At 37.3% G+C, this 20,440-nt stretch overlaps 1 protein-coding gene across 4 annotated transcripts in view; it reads right to left on the minus strand.

Moving 5' to 3' along the window:
* Positions 1 to 20,278, minus strand: part of UCHL5 (ubiquitin C-terminal hydrolase L5) — a 40,566-nt gene extending 20,288 nt beyond the window's left edge. The window contains exons 1-3 of one of the 4 annotated variants that reach the window (XM_021686633.1): positions 20,023 to 20,276; positions 11,705 to 11,768; positions 10,196 to 10,301 (exon numbers count right to left, since the gene is read on the minus strand). In XM_021686633.1, the coding sequence (XP_021542308.1) occupies positions 10,196 to 10,301; positions 11,705 to 11,768; positions 20,023 to 20,098 (246 nt within the window). In that variant the 5' untranslated portion in view covers positions 20,099 to 20,276. Of the gene's footprint in view, positions 1 to 1,278; positions 1,395 to 10,195; positions 10,302 to 11,704; positions 11,769 to 20,022 lie in introns of those variants that run through there. The other 3 variants (XM_021686634.1, XR_002480117.1, XM_021686635.1) reach the window with 3 other exon arrangements.
* Positions 20,279 to 20,440: the final 162 nt, after the last annotated feature.

The following is a 20,440-nucleotide window of genomic DNA, read 5'->3' on the forward strand; positions in this document are numbered from 1 at the left end:
AAAAGTTGGGCGCCTGGGCAGCTCAGTTGTTTAAGCAAAGGCTGTCGGCTCAGGTCATGATCCTAGAGTCCCAGGATGGAGCCCCGCATTGGGCTCCCTGCTCAGCAGAGAGTCTGCTTCTCCCTCTGCCCCTCCCCTTGCTCATGCTCTCTGTCTCTCTCAAATAAATAAATAAAATCTTAAAAAAAAAAAAGGTTAAAAAGGATAAGGGAATACTAATAACCATATGAAACAATTTTGTAAATTTAAGCTAAAATGGAGAAATTTTTTAAAAATCTTATCAAAACCAAGTCAAGAAATAAGTGGTCTTTTAACTATTAAGTTGAACCAGTAGTTACATATATACTTACAAAGAAAATACCAGGCCCAGAATTGACTGTAAAGGCCCAGAATTGGCTGTACAGGCCAATTCTATCAAAATTTGAAGAAAAAGATCATCTAAATTTTATACAAATTCTTTGGAACAATTAAAAAAAGAGGAAATTCCAATTCATTCCATGAAGCCAGCAAACCCCTAATACTAAACCTAATCAAAGCCATTATGAGAAAAGAAAATTAAGGCCCATTTCATTCATAAATACAAATGCAAAACACTAAACAAATAATAAATCTGACAGTACATAAACAGAGAATATATCATGATCAACTGGGCTTATACCAGATATGAAGGATGATATAATATTTAGAAAAATCATTAACATGACTGCACTAATCTATTAAAAGAGAGAAAATAAACATGATCATTACAATAAGTACAGAAAAAGCATTTGAAAAATTTTCATAACAAAGACACTCAACTAAATTAATAACAGAATGCCCTTACCTGAAAAAGAATATTTTAAAAAATAAAAATAAAAACCTGAGTAAACATTATCCAAAACAAGAAAATGGTAAAAGCATTCCCTTTAAAATCATGATGATTTTATTGAAGGTCTTAGCCAATAAGAAAAATAAATTAGAAGCATAAGGATTTGAAAGGAGGAAATAAGACTGTTATCATTTGATATAGTAATTTAGATAGAACCCTCTCAAAAAAAACAACAAATAAATATTAGAGATAATAGAAAAGTTGAGCAAGATAGCTAAATATTAAAACATAAAAGTGAATTGCATTTTTTTACCAGCTCGAACACCTAGAAAATTAATTGAAGAGAAGATAGGATTTAGAATTATAACAGAAATATCAAGGAGTTAGGATAAATCTAACAAAAGAGGAAATGACCTCTACAGAGAAAATTATACATGTTAAAGATAATAAAGATCTAAATAGATACATACTATGTTCATGACTTAATATGAAGATATAAATTCTCCCCAAATTGATATATATAGTCAATGCTATTCCAGTCAAAATTCCAACAGAATTTTTCATACAACTTGATGACTCTGAAATTTACATGAAGAGCATGGGGCCAAGAACAGAAGGATATTTCTGAAAAAGAGCAGGGAGGGGAGACATGACCTATTAGATATCAGACCTTATGAAGAAGTGAAAGGAATTAGGACAGTGATATTGGCACAGAGACAGACTAATGAATGTAACAGAGTACAGCCCAGAAACACACACACACACAGAACTCTGATCTACAAAAGAGGCGTAATGTTAGATAAGTAGGGAAAACAACAGATGTTTAATAAATGAGGCTAGAAAAAAATGATGATCCATATGAAAAAAGATAAAACTGAACTCCTACTTCACTCACCAAAACCCAACTCCCGATGAATTATGGACATAGATGTCAAAAATTAAAATTTAAATACATAGGTAAATATCTTTTACAACTTCAGATAGATAACAATTTCTTAAACAAGATACAAAAAGCACTGGCTCTAAAATATAAAATTCTATTCATCAAAAGACACCCAGGTAAAACATTAAGGTGCCAACATGGAGAAGCAATATCAAGAATACATAAACAACTCATACAAATCAAAAAGAAAAGCACTATTCACCCCACAGAAAAATAAAAATAAACAGAAATTTCAGAGAAGAAACACATATGGCTACTTTCAAAATGATTAGTGTCCAGGCAGATGTAAACCAAGACCATAATGAAGTACCATTTTAGGACAAGCAGGCTGGCAAAAATTAAAAAGGACTGACAATACCACATCAGAGCATGTGGCTACATAGTTACTCAGATATTGCTAATGGGAGTATACTTGGAGCATCTACTTCAGAAAACATTTTGACATATTTATGTATCACATGAAGTAGTCAATTCTACTTCTAGGTATACACCAGGAGAAATCTGCACATATACAATAGCAGACATGTAGAAAAATGTTTATGGCCACACAATTCATAGTAACTCAGATGTAAAACTCAAATGCCAACCTAGGAAGAGTAAGTAAATAAACCCAGCATGTTCATGCAGTTGATATTACACAGCATGCAAAATAAAGTAACTACTATGATGAACAACTTATAGAAGAATCTTAATGATATAATATTAAATCAAAAAGTAAGTCTCCCCAGGAGTCCTGGGATCGAGCCCTGCATCAGGCTCCCTGCCTGGCTGGAGGCCTGCTTCTCCCTCTCCCACTCCCCTTACTTGTATTCCCTCTCTCGCTCTGTCAAATAAATAAACAAAATCTTTAAAAAAAAAAAAAAAAAGTCAGTCCCCCAAAATCACACAGAGGATGTGAGAGATGAAATGAAATGAATCACTTATGTCAAGGGGTTTTAAAATGGAGCCATGAGGGATGCCTGGGTGGCTCAGTTGGCTAAGCATCTGCCTTCAGCTCAGGTCATGATCCCAGGGTCCTGAGATTGAGTCCTGCATCAGGCTCCTTGTTTTATTAAATAAATAAAATAAAATAAAATGGAGCCAGGAGGCCAATAAGGAAATGGGCTTTATGCACATCCTCACAGGATAAAATCACGAACTTTGAATTGGGTGAAAGGGAATAAATTCCAAGGCCTCTGCCCATATACCTGCAACTTGCTACAGTAAGACTTTGCTTAGTGAAAGCCTCAGCAACCAATTATATTCAGTCAAGATTAGTTTTCTGTGAGCCAACACCAATAAAAATTCTTTGTAAACAACACATACAAACATTCTTTTTGTCTTTTAAAACCCTTAATTTTGGAGGCGCCTGGGTGGCTCGGTTGTTAAGCGTCTGCCTTTGGCTCAGGTCATGATCCCAGGGTCCTGGGATCAAGCCCCGTGTCGGGCTCCCTGCTCCGAGGGAAGCCTGCTTCTCCCTCTCCCACTCCCCCTACTTGTATTCCCTCTCTCGCTCTGTCTCTCTGTGTCAAATAAATAAATAAAATCTTAATAAATAAATAAATAAATAAATAAAAATAAACCCCTTGATTTTCATTCCCTAGGGAACACAATTTGGATTGCTACCCAAATCTCTGCTCCCCGACTGCAATTTTGAGACCCCCAAATAAATGCTTTTGTTTTATTTCAGCACTGCCTCTTTTCTCAATTGATAAGCATAATACTTTTTATCTAGTCAAAATTTTATATACACACACCCTTTTTAGGATTACAAAAAATACATAAAAGAGAAAGCAAGGGGGTTGCTGGCTGACTCTTGGTTTTGGCTCAGGTCATGATCTCGCAACAAGCCCCAAGTCTGGCTCTGTGCTCAGTGCTGAGTCTACTTCAGATTCTCTCTCCCTTTCTCTCCTGCTCAAACTCTCTTTCTCTCAAATAAATAAATTCGTTAAAAAAAAAAGGCAAGGAAATGATATACCAAATTCAACAGGAAGATTACAAGCAATGGAGGGAGGGAGAATGAGAGTTATGTTGAACAGTGGGTGAGAGAGAAGGACATAATAGATGAAGTTTACTTGGGTGGTGAGTTCTTAGGTGCTTAACGTATTACTTAAAATTATGAAATAAACAAATAGGAGTCATGAGTGTGTGTCATCAATCAAGGATTATCATAATCCTATTCCATGTACCTGAAGATGGATTTTTTTAAAAAAGGAAAAAAGAAAAACACAGGCAACATCATTGATTGCTATGTCCTCCTCCTTCATCCCCACATCCAATCCATTACACATTAAGGGTGCTAACTACTTAATCTACTAAGTATTATTCAAATCTGTTCATACTCATCTCTACCACCAGTCTTTCATCTACTTCTGCATGTACTTCTGCAAAAGCCTCCTGATAACTAGTCAAATTCTATACCACCGTCTCCTCCTCAAATGCATTCTTCACACTATAGCCAAAGGGAATCTCTTCTAAATAAATATCTGATCATGTCATACTTCTTTAAGCACTTCAATAACCTTCTATTACTCTTAGGATACAGACAAAAAGTCTCAATCATGGCCTAAAATACCATGCATGATATGACCTCTGTCAGCATATTTGGCAGAAGGCTGATATTCTCTAATAACCATCTTCTCCTTCTTCCATATGAATTAAGTACCCAAATTTTATCTGGGTCCATGACCACCTGGAATGAAGACAACTTTCCCACTCTCCTTTGCTGCTAAGTACAGCAATGTGACTGAGTTCTGGCCAGAGAGAATTAAGTATGTGACATCGGCAAATTCTAGAAAATGTCCATAAAAGGAGAGAAGTGTGCTGTCGTCCCCTTTCTGCTTTCTGGAGTGTGGAATTAAGATAGAATGGCTAAAACTCCAACAATCATCTTGGGCCATGAAGTAATCTTTAGAATAGAATCCACACACAAAGGAACAAAACAAAAGAGCCTGTAATCCTGACAATTCTTGGAAGTGAAAGAGAAAAACTTCTATTTCTTATAAACCATTGTGTCTCTACACCTAACTGTACCTAATTCTGATTAACATGCTGCCTGTTCAGCCTCACATCTCATGCCATCTGCCCCTTGCTCTCTATATGTCAGTTACACTGGCCTTCTTTTAGTACATTTTACTAGTCTTACTCCCTTTTGCTATATAAAGCTGTTACTAATCTGGGATGATCTTCAACCTCTTTCCCCCATTTAATACCTACTTAACCTTTAGACGTCAGCTGAACTGTCACTTACTCAGAGCTTTCTCAGATCTCCCTAAAGGGGTCAAGTCCCATTTATATATATATAATAAACAATTTAATCTTGCCCAAAAAGAGGCCTTACCTTTACCCTTGGCTTCTGGGAGGTAAACTCTAAGCTCTTGAAAAGCCAGGCCTCATAAGAGCATCTTTGTTTACTTGGGCATATGGTCCACAAAGGTAGTCTAACACTGATGTTGGGTGGAATTTTGGGCCAACAGTATCAGCTCAACCTCCAAGGTGATTGGAGACTAAAGTCAGCCACGTTGGGTGGTCAGCCAGGTCTATGAGACTGAGGCCAAATAAAAACTCTGGATACCAAGAATTGGTTGAGATTCCTTGGATGACAATACTCTGTATATACTGTCGCATACGGTTACCAGGAAAGTTAGTGCCATCCGTGACTCTACTGGGAGAAGACAACTGGAAGCTCTCAGCAAGGAAATTTCCCAGACTCTGCCCCATCCATCTCTTCCCTTGGCTGAATTTAATCTGGATCTTTCACTGTATTAAACCATAACTGTAACTATAACAGCTTTCAATAAGGTCTATGAGGTTTTTCTAGCAAATTACAGAAACTGAGGGTGGTCTTGGGGACCCCCCAAATTTGTAATTGTCAGAAGTGAGGGTGGCTTAGGGACCCTGAATTCTGTAGTTGGTGTTCGAGTGAGGGTGGTCTCAGATTGTTTTCAAACTTCGCAGTATAATATGGTTGTCATTTCACTCTACACAGTCCTCATCACCACCATAATTTTGCATTTCACTGATTAAAACCAATCTCTTCAACTAAACTCTAAGCACCTTGTGGGAAGGGATTACGACTGTTCATCATTCTTCAAGCACCTAGCAGAGTATCTGGCACATTGTAGGCGATCGTCCTTTCCTGGAAGGTTGAATAGATAGACAAACCCAGTACAGTCTTAGCAAGTAAACCAGTGAAAAATGATAACAAGACAATGATGTTTTGCAGAGAAGTATTACCAAAATGTCATTTCTTACACACAAATTATAATTACCAGATTCTTTTCTCAATACTTTATTATCAGTGATCCATGTACATGCACTCCTACAATTAGAGTGTATGACCAGCTTAAGACAGTCAGTTTTACTATTACCTCTCTAAATTGATGCAATCCCATCCATAAAGACCAAAAATACATACTTAGTTAATATTTATGAACTTATCATAAATAAATTTTAATTACAATTTCTGAAAATAGGAGACTCCTGGATAAAATTATTAGTTCTTGAAGCCTAGAGTTAAGGATTATATATTTACATAATACAAATTTTCTGGCATAGGCTCACAGGAGGCAAACACTAAAGAGACTAGAAGATATTATTGGGGAATTACTGATCTGTCAGTTCAATAAGCACTGTTGAGATAATATAGTACAAAAAACACCCAGTATTATTGGAAAATCACTAATCCTAGACATTAATAAACATGGCAGGAATAATATAATACAAATAAAACATTAAATTATAGTTAAGACAGAAATACAGACCTAAAAAAATACCACAAATTCACACCCTAGAAAAATATCACAAATTCAAACCCTAATACCACTTTTCTTTAGAGTACTTTCTTTTACCTTAAAAATACTTAGACCTCTATAAATCATTAATGCCGTAGTGTTAGTGAATACTAGTGTTAACTGTAATATTCTTAGAGATGAAGAGCTCAGTCTACATTTATTGGATATCTACTATGTGCCAAGGACTGTACATAGAAACAAAACCCCAGACTCCCAGGTTCACAACTTAGTGTGGAAGAAATTAAATGCACACATACACACAGAAAAAATCCGGAAGAATATAAATCATTTTCAGGGGTTATCTCTGAAGCAGGGATTATAAGGGACTTTTATTTCCTACATCATATAGTTACAATGCTTAAATTTTGTAAATTGAATATATACATTCATATAACTTAAAATATAAAACCTTTCTTTAAAAGGAGAAAAAACACCTGAAGGGCTTTTAAAATTACCTGTCTCCTACTTTTTCTCTACTATCAAGATCTTGAAAATCACAAACTGTGGTTTTGAAATTATAATTATTGTTGTACAATAATACATCAGTACAAGTAATATATAAATTATATATAAATATATAAATTATTTGTGTTAGAAAAATAACTAGAAACTCAAAATGTTGATCATTAAGAGAGTAGTTAAATAAATTATAGGACATTTACACCAAGAATACTTTTAAAAGAGGCAATGTTGTCATGTGCTCAAGAGCATAAACTTCAGAGCTACAGTGCCTGAGCCTGTAGCCCAGCACTGCCAACAACTAGCTGCATAACCTGGGCAAGTTTCACAAGCTCTCTGGGATTCAGTTTCCACATCTGTGAAATAATAAGGAATCTATAAAACCACATAGCATTGTTGTATCAGCTACTATAAATAAATTAATACATAAAAAATAATACATATGGAAGTACCTAATAAGCCTTCAGAAAATGTTAGCTAATACTATTATGTGCATGGAAATGGGACAGAGTCAAACTTTTATCATTAAGTGAAAAAAGATGCAAAATATTTTGCATAACAACCCAGTTTTAGTAAGAAAATTATAATGAGAATGTGTTAGGATATAAAAAGACAATGTGGGAGGTAGTATGACATGTGGAATCACAAACCTGGGTTTTAGACCTGTGTTTAAATTCTGTGCGACCTCTGAAAAATAAGTTAATTTTTCCAGGTCTCAATTTCTTCATCTGTGACATTAGGATCATAACCTTACAGAGTTGTTGCAGGATTAAATAAATATTTCTAAAGCACAGTATCTGATACAAAATAAGAATGGTAAATGTTGGCTACTGTTGGTATTGTTTTCATTATTGTTGAAATTAAGAAGAGACATGCCTGTCTTATTCACCATTATACCCCTAGTACCTAAAACAATGCCTAGCACAAAGTGGATGCTCAATAATTACTTGTTAATTAAATGAATGAATCAAACCATTCAAAGTGGTTAGTAGAGATGGGTGTGGGATTACAAAGATACTTTTATCACTATTTCTGTACTTTTAAGTTCTGCTATCAGAAAAAAATACACAATAAATGTTCTCTAAACCCTTAAAGTGAAAAGAAGAAAGTGCTAATTTCTCTAAAAAAAACACTCAATTTTAAAAAGTTGGGGGAAAATGGAAAGAAGTAGTAAGAGAAAAAGGAAAACAAGTTACTAAGTTGAACAGCAAAGGCTTGATCCAAAGGGCAGTAATGAGAATTAGCAGTTTTATTTTCAACCTTTCTTTTTTTTTTTTTTTTAAAGATTTTATTTATTTATTTGACAGAGAGACACAGCGAGAGAGGGAACACAAGCAGGGGGAGTGGGAGAGGGAGAAGCAGGCTTCCCGCCGAGCAGGGAGCCCAACGCGGGGCTCAATCCCAGGACCCCGGGATCATGACCTGAGCCGAAGGCAGATGCTTAACAACTAAACCACCCAGGCGCCCCTATTTTCAACCTTTCTAAAGGTTAAATAGATTATCCTAAGCAATTTTTTGAGTCTCAGAAATAAGTGCAATTTTCAAACAAATGCCATCATATTTAGCTTAGATTTTAAACATTAATCAAACCTCTTTTATCATTCTCTTTTTCAGCTTTTCCAAACAACGGACCAAATGTATGGAGGCATCTAATAATATTCAACACTTCACTGTATATACTAGAACAGCAGTTCTTAAGTGTGGTCCATGGACCCCTGGGAATTCCTAAGACGCCTCTCAAGGGGTTCATGGGCTCAAAAATTGTTTCCTTAATAATTCAAAGACAGTTTTGCCTTCTTCCCTGCTTTCACATTTGCACTGATAGTATAATAGCAATGGTAGATAATACTGCTGGTATTTTAGCACCAATCTGGGCAGTGGCATTAAACTGACTGACACAGATAGTTTAAAAAAAAAAGCCAGGTTTACTGACTGAAGACTGTCTTTAATGAAGCAGTAAAAGTTATTTTTATTAAAATCTGACTTTGAAGTACAAGTCTTTAATATTCTATCAAATGAAATAGGTAGCACAAATAAAGAACTGCTGCTGCAGAACAAAATATGCTAGTCATTTCAAGGAAAGGCAGTAGGACGATTGAGTTGTGAGCTAGGTTGGCTGCTTTAATCTTGGAACATCTTTTTCACTTGAAAACACAAATGGCAGACAAATACAGTTGTCCAAACAGGGTATGTGGCAGATATTTTTCTTTGAATTGAGTGAAATGAAACTGTTACTTCAAAGAAAATACCTGACAGTATTTGTTTTTTTGATAAAATTTGAACCTTCAAGTGAAAATCAGAATTTGGTAAGACTAAGATCCTCCACTGTTAGTTTAAAAGTGTCATGATACTTAACCCACTGTGAGTTTAAAAGTTTCATGATACTTAATGACTTTTCTGATGATACACATGTGACTTGTTGATAATGTATGTAATCAAATGTGTCAACATTTAGAAGATCTGTATAAGTCAGTGAACTTTCAAAATGACCAATGCACCATATTATCAAACGCTGCATGAGTAAAAGATCCATTTGCAGAACAAGCTAAACCAAAGAATTTTAATATAATAAAGAATAAAGTTCTTTGATATGGTTTCAGATTTCACACTGCAACTAATCTTTATGAAAGCAACATTTTTGGAGTTTTGATATCAAAGAATATCCAATATTCTCTGATATAAAAAGATATTAAAATACTCCTCCCTTTCCAACTACACATATGTGTGAAACTGAATTTTCTTCATATACTTCAACCAAAAACAAAACAAAACAAAAATACTGCAACAGAATGAATAAAGAAGCAGATAGGAGAATCCAGCTGTGTGCTATAAAGCCAGATATTAGATCTGCAAAAATGTAAAACAATGTAAAACATAAATGTAAAGTTTCTTGCTATTTTTTTGTTTTGGTAAGTGTGATTGTATTTCACTAAAAAATGTGTTATTTATGTTAACATGTAATGCATTTACTGTTTTTTAAAATCAATTAATATTCTCAAAATGTCTCAATCTTAACGTCTAATATAATAAATATTGATAAATATAATCCATATAAAGAGAAGCTCTTTGGAGATCTCAATAATTTTTGAGAATGTAAAGAGGTCCTAAGACAAAAAAGCTTGTGGACTGCTACACCAAAAACACAAAAGTGAAATAGAGTTCTGTTTATAGAAAGGATTGCTCTCAAGACTTCAGAGTATCCAAGGACCATACCTGCTTGGCAAAAAATATTGTGTCAAGTCTGGAGTCCTGAACTACAGAGCCTGCTGGTTCTTCTCCTGGCTGCCACTTGAAAAGAAAAATTAACCCATGAACTGGCCTACAAAATAAAATACAAATTAGTGACACCAAATCCTGCTTCTTTGTGAACACGCTGTCAATACATTACATTTTAGCAGCTACTTAACAAATACATTGCAAACAAAGTAAGTTTGAGAAGACTTTTTAAGATTTCTATTGCTATTCACAGTCACTAGAATGTTGCCTCTGACATGGCTAATAAACCTTAAAATTACATTAAATAAAATAATTATAATGAACGGTTTATTGTCAAATCTGGATTATTCACTTCCGCCTTGTATCACTTCACTTAAAAACTAAAAATAAGAACATAGCAGAACTAAAAGAAGCTGTTAACCCTAGACTGAATTCTAATCTATATGAATAAAGTCCATGTAGGATGTTTATAGATAAATGGCTTATAGCATATATATTACAAAATATATTAAGTCACCTTTATATAATTGTTGGATTCATGAAAAATTGTCAAACTGCAGTATGAATGAATGCTATCATCTTATACATAATTAAGTCATCCACTTTCCTAAAGGAACTCTTGTTGCCCATGAAACATTAAATCACCACTTTAGGATTCTCTCCAGTCTTTTGTAACTGTCTTCCATGCAACAAAACCCTTTCCTATGCTTTGAAGACAGTTCAAATGATGCATTTTTAATTAACCTTTCCTGATTACTCAGCCAGAGTTAATCCCTTATTTCATCTCAAGTCATTGCTCTTTCTGTGGGGAAGGGGAAAGTAGGGGGAAGCAAATGATCTCTTTACTATTAAAAACAGTAGCTATATCCCTACAGTCCCCATTTCCCCTTTAGAAGCCTACTCCTTGTCACATTCCAAGAAATCAAGAATTCTCCCTCCAATGAAAATTCCTCTAGCCCTCTATTTACAATACAGGGTCAATGCTTGGGGGCATGGAGATTGAGGGTAAGGGGAGTCTCAGAGAGGTGATTCTAGTCAGAAGGATGGGGGAAAAGGAAGATACTTCCTGGCATCTAAATTTGGAATTTGAACTGTAACCTCCCCAAGAAGCAATGTGATAATATATAGACAAGTTCTGAATTACTATTCATATATGTTATCTACTAAATACGTTTTTGTAGACTAACCTATTACTCACATTTTTAATGTTAAAATGTGTTCTACGATCTAACTCTATTGATCTATAAGTGAATATTGTAAAAAAATCAATCAACCAATTCTGACATGAAATTACAGAGACTTAGTTTTTAATCCTTTAAAAGTTACTTATATCTGAGTCTCAGGTCTGGGTTATAAAACAGAGTAATAATACCTATCTCATAAGATCAAAGAAAGACTTAAAGGAGATGATGTAATCAGCCCATAGCAATCCAAGTAAAATAAACAGACAACAGTCTGCTTAAAGTACATACATATTATTTTTAACACAACTAAGATCAAACTTACTTTAATTTTTCAAAATTCTCAGGCTCTAAACTCCATATTTCTTCTACTTGGGCTCCTCGGCAACCTGAAATAAGAAATTATTTCTTTAGAAAACGAAATAACTCATTTTTTTCCTTCACCATTAAATAAAATACTAACTGAAAGAAATGCACATTTAGGGACAATGAGACAAGACAAATTAAAATGGTAAAACTGATAAAGCTCACAGTCAATCCTTTTACTTCCTTTACTAATTCCTAATTATTTATAATGGGAGTATATTACTTTCATAATTTAAAGAATTTTCAAGAGTTTATTCTCACTGAAACACCACCCCAGACTTTTCAGTCTCTCTCAATCTCTCTGTCTCTTCTGCATTTGCTCTTTTCACTCAACTACCGTTTGCCTAGCTCTGCCCTTGACCCTCTTCTTCTTTAACTATACACTTTTTTTTTAAGTGGTAATAAATAACTACCATTTAACAGTAACTTTCATATCACATGTTTAGTTCTGACCCTTTTCCTAAATTCCAATTCTATATTGTCTTTAACATAATTTTATTTTCAACTACCTCAGAGTCCCCCAAACATACCCTTCCTTAGGACAGTGTTTCTCAATCAGGTGATGTTTTTTGCCCCCACCCCGCTGCCTGGGAAATATTTTACAATGTCTGGAGACATTTTTATTGTCACTACTGTCACCAGTGGGAAGGCCTTGGCATCTAATGGATAGAGGCCAGAGATGCTAAACATCCTACACTGCACAGGACAGCCACCAACAGCAAAGAATTATCTGGCCCAAATTGTCAACATTGCCAAGGTTGAGAAACCCTGTCCTAGTAGATGTATCATAGTTAAAGTGTACTGGTTAAGATGTTGGCTTCAAAAATGCCAGGGTTTGAATCCCGGCTCCTCCATTTACTAGCTGTATGACTATTTAATCTCTCTGTTCCCCATACTCATGGAGTTGTTATGAGGAATCAATGAGATAATTTAGTATGCATGAGATACATTTAATACAGTGCCTGGCACCCTATAAGGGTTTACTAACTGTTAATTAATATTATCACAATACAAAAACCAGCCATATTTACCAAGCCTTTTATCTGTAAAGTGCTTTAAATGCATTTCCCTAATCACTGCAAGGCAAGTATTATACAAAAGTAGCTTAGGGATGTTAAGTGGCTTGCCTAAATTCACTACAGCCAGTATATGCCAAAAAATTAATTAAAACCCACATCTGGTTCCAAAGTCTGGACACTTTTTAATATTCCAGATTATTTTCAAGTAAAAGCTAGAGAAGCCTTTGACCAGGGGAGGAAAAAAAAAGGTGGGTCAACCAACTACATGACTTTGGGCATTCATACCATCCCAGGACTCAATTTGCTCTGTTCAGCAAATACCTATTAAGTACCTACTCTTGTATTAAAGATATATGTACAAGGGAGAGTTACTAGGTTGTCTGTAGTAGAAAACATGTTGCTAGACATTCACATATAGGAAGTTGGAGGAAAAAGCCTTGTAAGTATGAACCTATATTTATATGAGTGTTGAAAAGGGCATGAAAGGACACTAATGCAATTGTTTTTTGGGGTCTTTTTTAAAGATTTTATTTATTTATTTGCTAGGCAGAAAGAGAGAGCGCGCGCACAAGCAGGGGGAGCACCAGGAAGAGGGAGAAGCAGGCTATTTGCTGAGCAAGGAGCCCAATGTGGGACTTGATCCCAGGACTCTGGGATCATGACCTGGGCCAAGGGCAGACGATTAACTCACTGAGCCACCCAGGCATCCCGGAAACTATTCTTTTTTTTTTAATTTGTCAGAGAGAGAGCATGCACAAGCAGGGGGGAGTGGCAGGCAGAGGGAGAAACAGGCTCCCTGATGAGCAAGGAGCCCAATGAGGGACTCGATCCCAGGACCCTGGGATCATGACCTGAGCCGAAGACAGAAGCTTAATCGACTAAGCCACCCAGGTGTCCACTAATGCGACTGTTAACACTGGTTACTGCTATTGGAAATCAATTGTAAAGAGGCCAAATATTAAAACATTGCACATATCATACTAAAACAACAAAAATCCACTGAATAAACATGTCCCAAAATCTTCTGCATAGGGTGAATTTCAAGTAGTCACACCTGTTTAAACAACCTTATGCTAAACACACACACATCTCTTTGTGTAAAGAAAACATAGTATTCAACTCTTAGTATCTATCTCCTTATATACACTCAATATCTAATAATCCCCTTATGTACACTCAATTTCAAATAATGCATGGTATAGGAAAAAGAAGCAGTGATTCAAGAGACCTGGGTTCCAATCCCAGCACTGCCTTAAAATTCTTAACCTTGAGCAAGAACATAATGTTTTTGAGCCTCACTTTCCTTGTGTTAAAACAAGGGTATTCCTACTCCCTGCTTCATCCAATCCACACAATTCTTGTGAGGTATACATTATTAAACACTAAATATAAAGAATCCCCTAACGCAGACTCCCTAACATATATTAAGTAAAAAGATGGGGGCAGAGTGGGGGGAGGCTTTAAAAAGTTAACAAAATGTTGGTATTTTACAAACACCTTTTATGTGCCAAGCATGGTACTAGGCCCTGGCAAGGACAGAAAATAATGAACTATTGTCACAGTACTTAAGAACATCACAACTAGGGGCACCTGGGTGGCTCAGTCGTTGGGCGTCTGCCTTTAGCTCGGGTCATGATCCCAGGGTCCTGGGATCGAGCCCCGCATCGGGCTCCCTGCTCAGCGGGAGGCCTACTTCTCCCTCTCCCACTCCCCCCTGCTTGTGTTCCCTCTCTCGCTGTCTCTCTCTCTGGCAAGCAAGCGAGCGAGCGAATAAATGAATGAATGAATGAATGAATGAATGAATGAATGAATAAATGAATAAATAAAAGAACATCACGACTAGGGGGCGCCAAAATGAATGAATGAAGGAACGGATGAACATCACAACTAGGGGGCGCCTGGCTGGTTCAGTCAGTAGAGCCTGTTACTCTTCATCTCAGGGTCCTAAATTCCAGCCCAACACGGGTTAGAGGAAGGAAGGAAGGAAGGAGGAGGGAGGGAAAGGGCTTCACAGCTAGTAGGAAACAAGTATATACAATTCAAAGACAATGCAGCATACATAATTTGCATATAAATAAAATTTGCATATAAAACTTCCCTGGATAATTGAACTGGGTCTTAAATAGTATGACCATAGAATCTGTCATCCAAACCGGAACACTACTCCACTGCTACCTTTGCCGATCAGAGAAACTTCCCTGGATAATTGAACTGGGTCTTAAATAGTATGACCATAGAATCTGTCATCCAAACCGGAACACTACTCCAAAGCGAAAGGAAGTGCTAAAATTAAAATGTTTGAAATATTTACGTATTGACAAACACATTTGCATCATGATACAATGATGTATGATTTTATGATGGCTCCATAAAATAGTTCTATTCAAAAACTAATTTCAAAATAATTCTCTTAAAAATATACCTGGAGCATTTCTCCCCAAGAAAAATACCCTGGTGGGGCCCTCCCTTTGGCCAGTGCCTTAAATTTAAATTTAATGCTATCTTCCAATCCCCTAACCTCACCAAGTCTACCAGAAGTAAAAGCATGGCCCCAGCTTCTGTACCTCCTACAAAAAAATAGTCCCAGATATCTTCCTTAATCGTGTCATTCCATGTTAGTTAGTGATGTGACCAAACAGGAAAAAGTGGATTGTGGGCACTCCAGGCAAGCACTCCAAAAACAAGGACTAGATTCAACTATTTGGGAACCTCAAGTTGGAAAGCTGTTAATTTGTATCCCTAATGAGAGGGTTCCATTTTGGGGGCCCCAACGATTATAAGCAATACTTGTTTCTAGAGGTACCAGGTGCACTCTCATAAGTATACTTTTACTTCTTGTGTGAAAGCCAGGCATTAACTTGCCTCTCTCCTCAAAACAAGGGAACATCCACCTCAAGAGAAGTGATAACTGACCTTCTTGTCAAGGAAACACTATGTTGGCCCCAAAAGTCATTCAGATTTGTCTCAACTCCTGGGCCAGAGTTGTGGATGATGGAATTCTGCAAGACTTCTTCCTTGCAAGCCCAGGAGGAGTCCGTGCAATCACTAAAATATCCTGCTATACCTGAGTTCATGCCTTAAGCCAAGATGAAAAGTCAATACAAAAATTTAAGGAGAAAGCCACCTGCTTTCTAATGTAAACACTACAAGAGATAAATTAAATAGATTTGGTACCAGCCCTGTGGGTCAGGTCAGATTAATCAGAGTAGCTGAGGGAAAGGCATGTTTGGTATAGAAAACAAGAATGGATTTTGTTGGGAGACAACTTTCAATGAGTTTCTCCTGTTTCTGCTTGTCTTCTGAGAGTTCTGGACTACCTTTTCAAGGACGTTATTTTAATAAACAGACTTAAAAGACAAAGTGTCTCCTCCTGGTGCAGAGACAAGACTTATTTGCTATCCATAGAATCTTCCTAAAGCTAAAGGTAGATCAGGTTTGTTAGCAACCTCTTTAATAAAATTGGAAGTTCCCTAAGCTCAGGGTTCCTTAGCTATGACATAGACCCACGTGTGCAACATCCACCTGGACCCACCTTCACTCCCATGGACCTGTAGGACAAAGGAACCAACGCAAACGTGAATCTCCTGCTGCTTACTGTGCCAACAGTAATACAATTCTTTACCTCTTTATCAATATATCAATAATACAATCCTTTATAAAACAGTGGCAGGCTAACTCATTAGCTGGCAAACAGGGTAAAATATAATAGTACATATTTATTAACAGATGTTGGATTTTATCAAATGCTTTTTGTGTCTATTGAGATAATCATATAGTTTTTATTAGTTTGTTAATATGGTAAATCACATTGAATCTCCAATGTTAAACCAACATCGAATTCCCAGGATAAATCCCACTCAGTCATGATATATTGTCCATTTAATATACTATTAGATTTGATTTGCTAAAATTTTGTTTAGAATTTTTATATATATGTTGATGATGGAGTTAGGTCTGCAGTTTACTTTTCTTGTAATGTCTTTGTCTGGATTGGGTGTTAGGTTAATGACGGCCCTCAGAGAATGAGATGGGAAATATTCCTTCTCCATTTTGGGGGGGGAAGTTTGTGTAGAATTGGTATTACTTAATCCTTAAATATTTGAAATAATTTACCAGTGAAGCAATTTTGGCTAGAGTTTTCATTGTGAGATTTTAAATTATAATTTTAATTTATTTAATAAATATAAGGCTATACTGGTTATCTATTCTTGTTTGAGTTTTGGTAATTTTTGTCTTTAAAGAAATTTATACATTTCACCCAAGTTGTCAAATTATTGTCATAATGATGTTTAGAATACTCCCTTATCTTTTGTAATCTATAAAATCTATAGTGATATCCTCTTACTCCTAATATTGGTCATTTGTGTCTCCAGGATCATGACCTGAGCCGAAGGCAGTCGCTTAACCAACTGAGCCACCCAGGCACCCTAAGATTTTATTTTTAAGCAATCTCTACACCCAACATGGGGCTCAAACTTACAACGCCGAGATCAAGAGTCACATGTTCTACCAACTGAGCCAGCCAGGCGCCCCTCTCTTTTTTCTGATCAGGCTGACTAGAGGTTTATCCATTTTATTAATCTTTGAGAAACTAGCTTTTAGTTTCATTGATTTTCTCCACTATTTTTCTTTTTTGTTTCACTAATTTCAACTCTGATCTGTATTATTCCTTTCATCTGCTTACTTCAGGTTTCATTTGCTCTTCTTTTTCTAGTTTCTTGAAATGAAAAGTTGGGGTCATTGATTTGTTGTAGGAAAAGTAAATGCAGTCCCTGTTATTCCATTTTGGCTGGAAACAGAAGTTTACAGCTTCTGTTTTTAATCAGTAGATCATCATAGTTTGTTTTGGTGCATTTACGAATTATGTATGTACCACACCAATTAAAAGTTTAAGTTCTGCTCCATCAGTTTCTTAATAAGAACTTTGTTTTTTGGGGCGACTGGGTGGCTCAGCCGGTTAAGTGGCCCACTCTTGGTTTCAGCTCAGGTCATGATCTCATGGTCATGAGATTGAGCTCCGCATCTGCATTGGGTTCTGTGCTCATCCGGGAGTTGGCTTGAGACAGGAGTCGGCTTGAGGAGTCTCTCTCTCCCTCTGCCCCTCCTCACACTCGCACACACGCATTCACTCTTTTTCTCAAATAAATAAATCTTTAAAAAACAAAAAAAAGAGTCTTGTTTTACCATGACATTATATTCCACTAAAATTTGTATTTATATATTCACTGACACCACAAATATTTTCCCCTCCAGTGAAGAAACTTTCAAAATAAATTGACAATAGCATTCATAACACAGTAAGATTGTCCACTTTTTAAAGAATGAACTTCAAAAAGCTTTTTAAATCCATGAATTGGATAAGAAAAAAAATGGAAATGCTTGGAATAAACTTATTTTCTCTTTGAAGTATCTCATGATGAGATACAACTTCCATCATTTAACTTCTTGCAGTTTTTCTGCTAATGTAACCAATCTATTAATAGCAATTGCTTCACTTTTTATATGTGCCAGTGCAGAAGATACATTTACATATCACTCTCTTACGCATGACTTTTAATCATTTTCAATTATAAGTTTTCTATACATATAGCTGTTAATGGAGTGGAGTAATTTAAAAACAAACTTGCCTAGTATAATATTTCTTAAAGTTAACTTCAGTTATGTCATAATAGTTAAGGTTTTGAAAGTAAATATTATGGCTAAACCTGCAGACATCTCAAACTCAATATCCAAAAATGAATTCATTTTCTTGTCCATCAAGCTTGTTCATCAAGCTTCACCAGCCACTCAAGCTAGAAACCACGGACTCATTCTCACACTTTCCCTACATCCAGTCAGCAGTCCTGTTGATTTAAATAGAGCAAAATTACTGCAACAACCTCCTCCTCTTTACCCATTACTTTATGTCAAGCTAATCACCTAACTCCAACCATTTTAAGAGACTTCTAGCTTCTTTCCCTTCATACCACTCCACGCTGCACACTACACATAGTAAACCCTTTTAATTATATATACGTCATTTCAGCATTCAGTATCTTTGGCAGTTAAGTCCCCAGTGACAAACTATACAACTCAGCATACAATCTGGCCTCAGTTTACTTTTCAGCTTCAGATTCAAATAGTCCTCTTGTCTGTTACATTATGTGTTTTCTGTCACTTTGCTATTTCCTATGGCGTATACTTTAACATTACTACACTTTTTCTTTGCCTGTGTTCTTCCATAACGTGTGTTCCCATAACATTTTGTATATGCTCTAACATGGCAATTAATACACCATATTAATTTGAGTGTCATATCTTTAGAAGAGCAGTCATGGTTTATTCACATTGAAAATTCCCAAGCCCAACCAGCGTGCCTGAGATATAGTAGGTAAACAATATATGCTTGATAAATTATATTCCAAATATTCAGCTATGTACAATAGACAGTATCTATATCAACGTTTAGTTTTTATCCCGAGTACAAGTTTTAACATAATAGCTAGAATTAATACCTGAAGAAATGTAGCAATAAAGTTACTGCCCAAAGAAAAGGATGGGTACAAGGACAAGAAAGGATAAAAAGTCAAATATGCTATTTAGGATGTAAGACAAGGAACACGGCCAGAAAAAAACCTGAGGAAAGCATGTGGCCTCTAGTTAAGAGCACTAGCTCAAGAAACCACACTTCACCGGAAGCCAAAAAAACAAGCAGGGAGAAGAACTAGCGAAGTGGCTTGTCAGTCCCATGCAGTCAGCGTGTGTGAACGTCCGCAGAGCTATTCACACACTCAAGGTGTTCTGCTTTGAGTAACCAGAATCTCGGGTTCCTGCGCGGCTTGGGCCATACACACCCCACCGTCGAGGAGGCACACCCTAGCTTTTCCTGCAGGACTGAGGGCCTGAGAACGTGCATCTAGACACACCTGCCGAGTAAGGGGAACGCGCCCCAGAGAAGCGACGGTGGAAAGGGAAAGATGTGCGTTAAGGGCGGGGCGGGGAGCGCTCAAGTCAATTAACAAGTAATTGAGTGCCGAGTCCTGAGGATACGACAGTGCACAAGACAGATACGATCCCTGCCCTCGTGATGTGGCTCTCAAATTTACTGCGGAAACGCGACTGCCCAGGCCTGAGGAGGGGGCGAGAGACCTCCGCGATCCAGGTTTCTGGTGTCGCCTCCCTTCAGACGCGAGGCGGCGGTGGCCGCAGAGAACCACTCCATGCCCAGCTTGGGCCTCCTCCCGTGACCCCCGGCCCAGGACTGTCCCTTGGCTCTCACCGAATCCTTTAATGAGCTCGGTGAAGACCCCGGGGTCGCTTTCCATGAGGCACCACTCCCCGGCATTGCCCGTCATGGCCCCGGCCACACACCGCCCCGCTCCACCTCAAGCTCTGGCCGCCCCCCACACCAGCAGCAGCCAGCCACTGATCTCGGCAAACCCGCCGCGGAGCTCGTCAATCCCACGTCACCCCGCCTACTTCCCGACAGCCTCCGGGCGCCGTCACCTGCAGCGCGACAGAGCGCGGGAGGACGCTCTAGCCACCCAGGAGACAGAGAAACCCTTCCTAGGCCGTGCAGGACCCGTAGCGGATTCGGAAGGGGCTGGGGCCTAAGAAGAAAGGGCGGGGTTCAGAGCGCCGTAGGAGGTAACATCCGGGATCCTCTGCAGCCAGGGGTGGGGGGAAAAAGGAGAGGG

Source organism: Neomonachus schauinslandi, chromosome 6 (assembly GCF_002201575.2).
Source record: "Neomonachus schauinslandi chromosome 6, ASM220157v2, whole genome shotgun sequence".
NCBI lineage: Eukaryota > Metazoa > Chordata > Mammalia > Carnivora > Phocidae > Neomonachus > Neomonachus schauinslandi.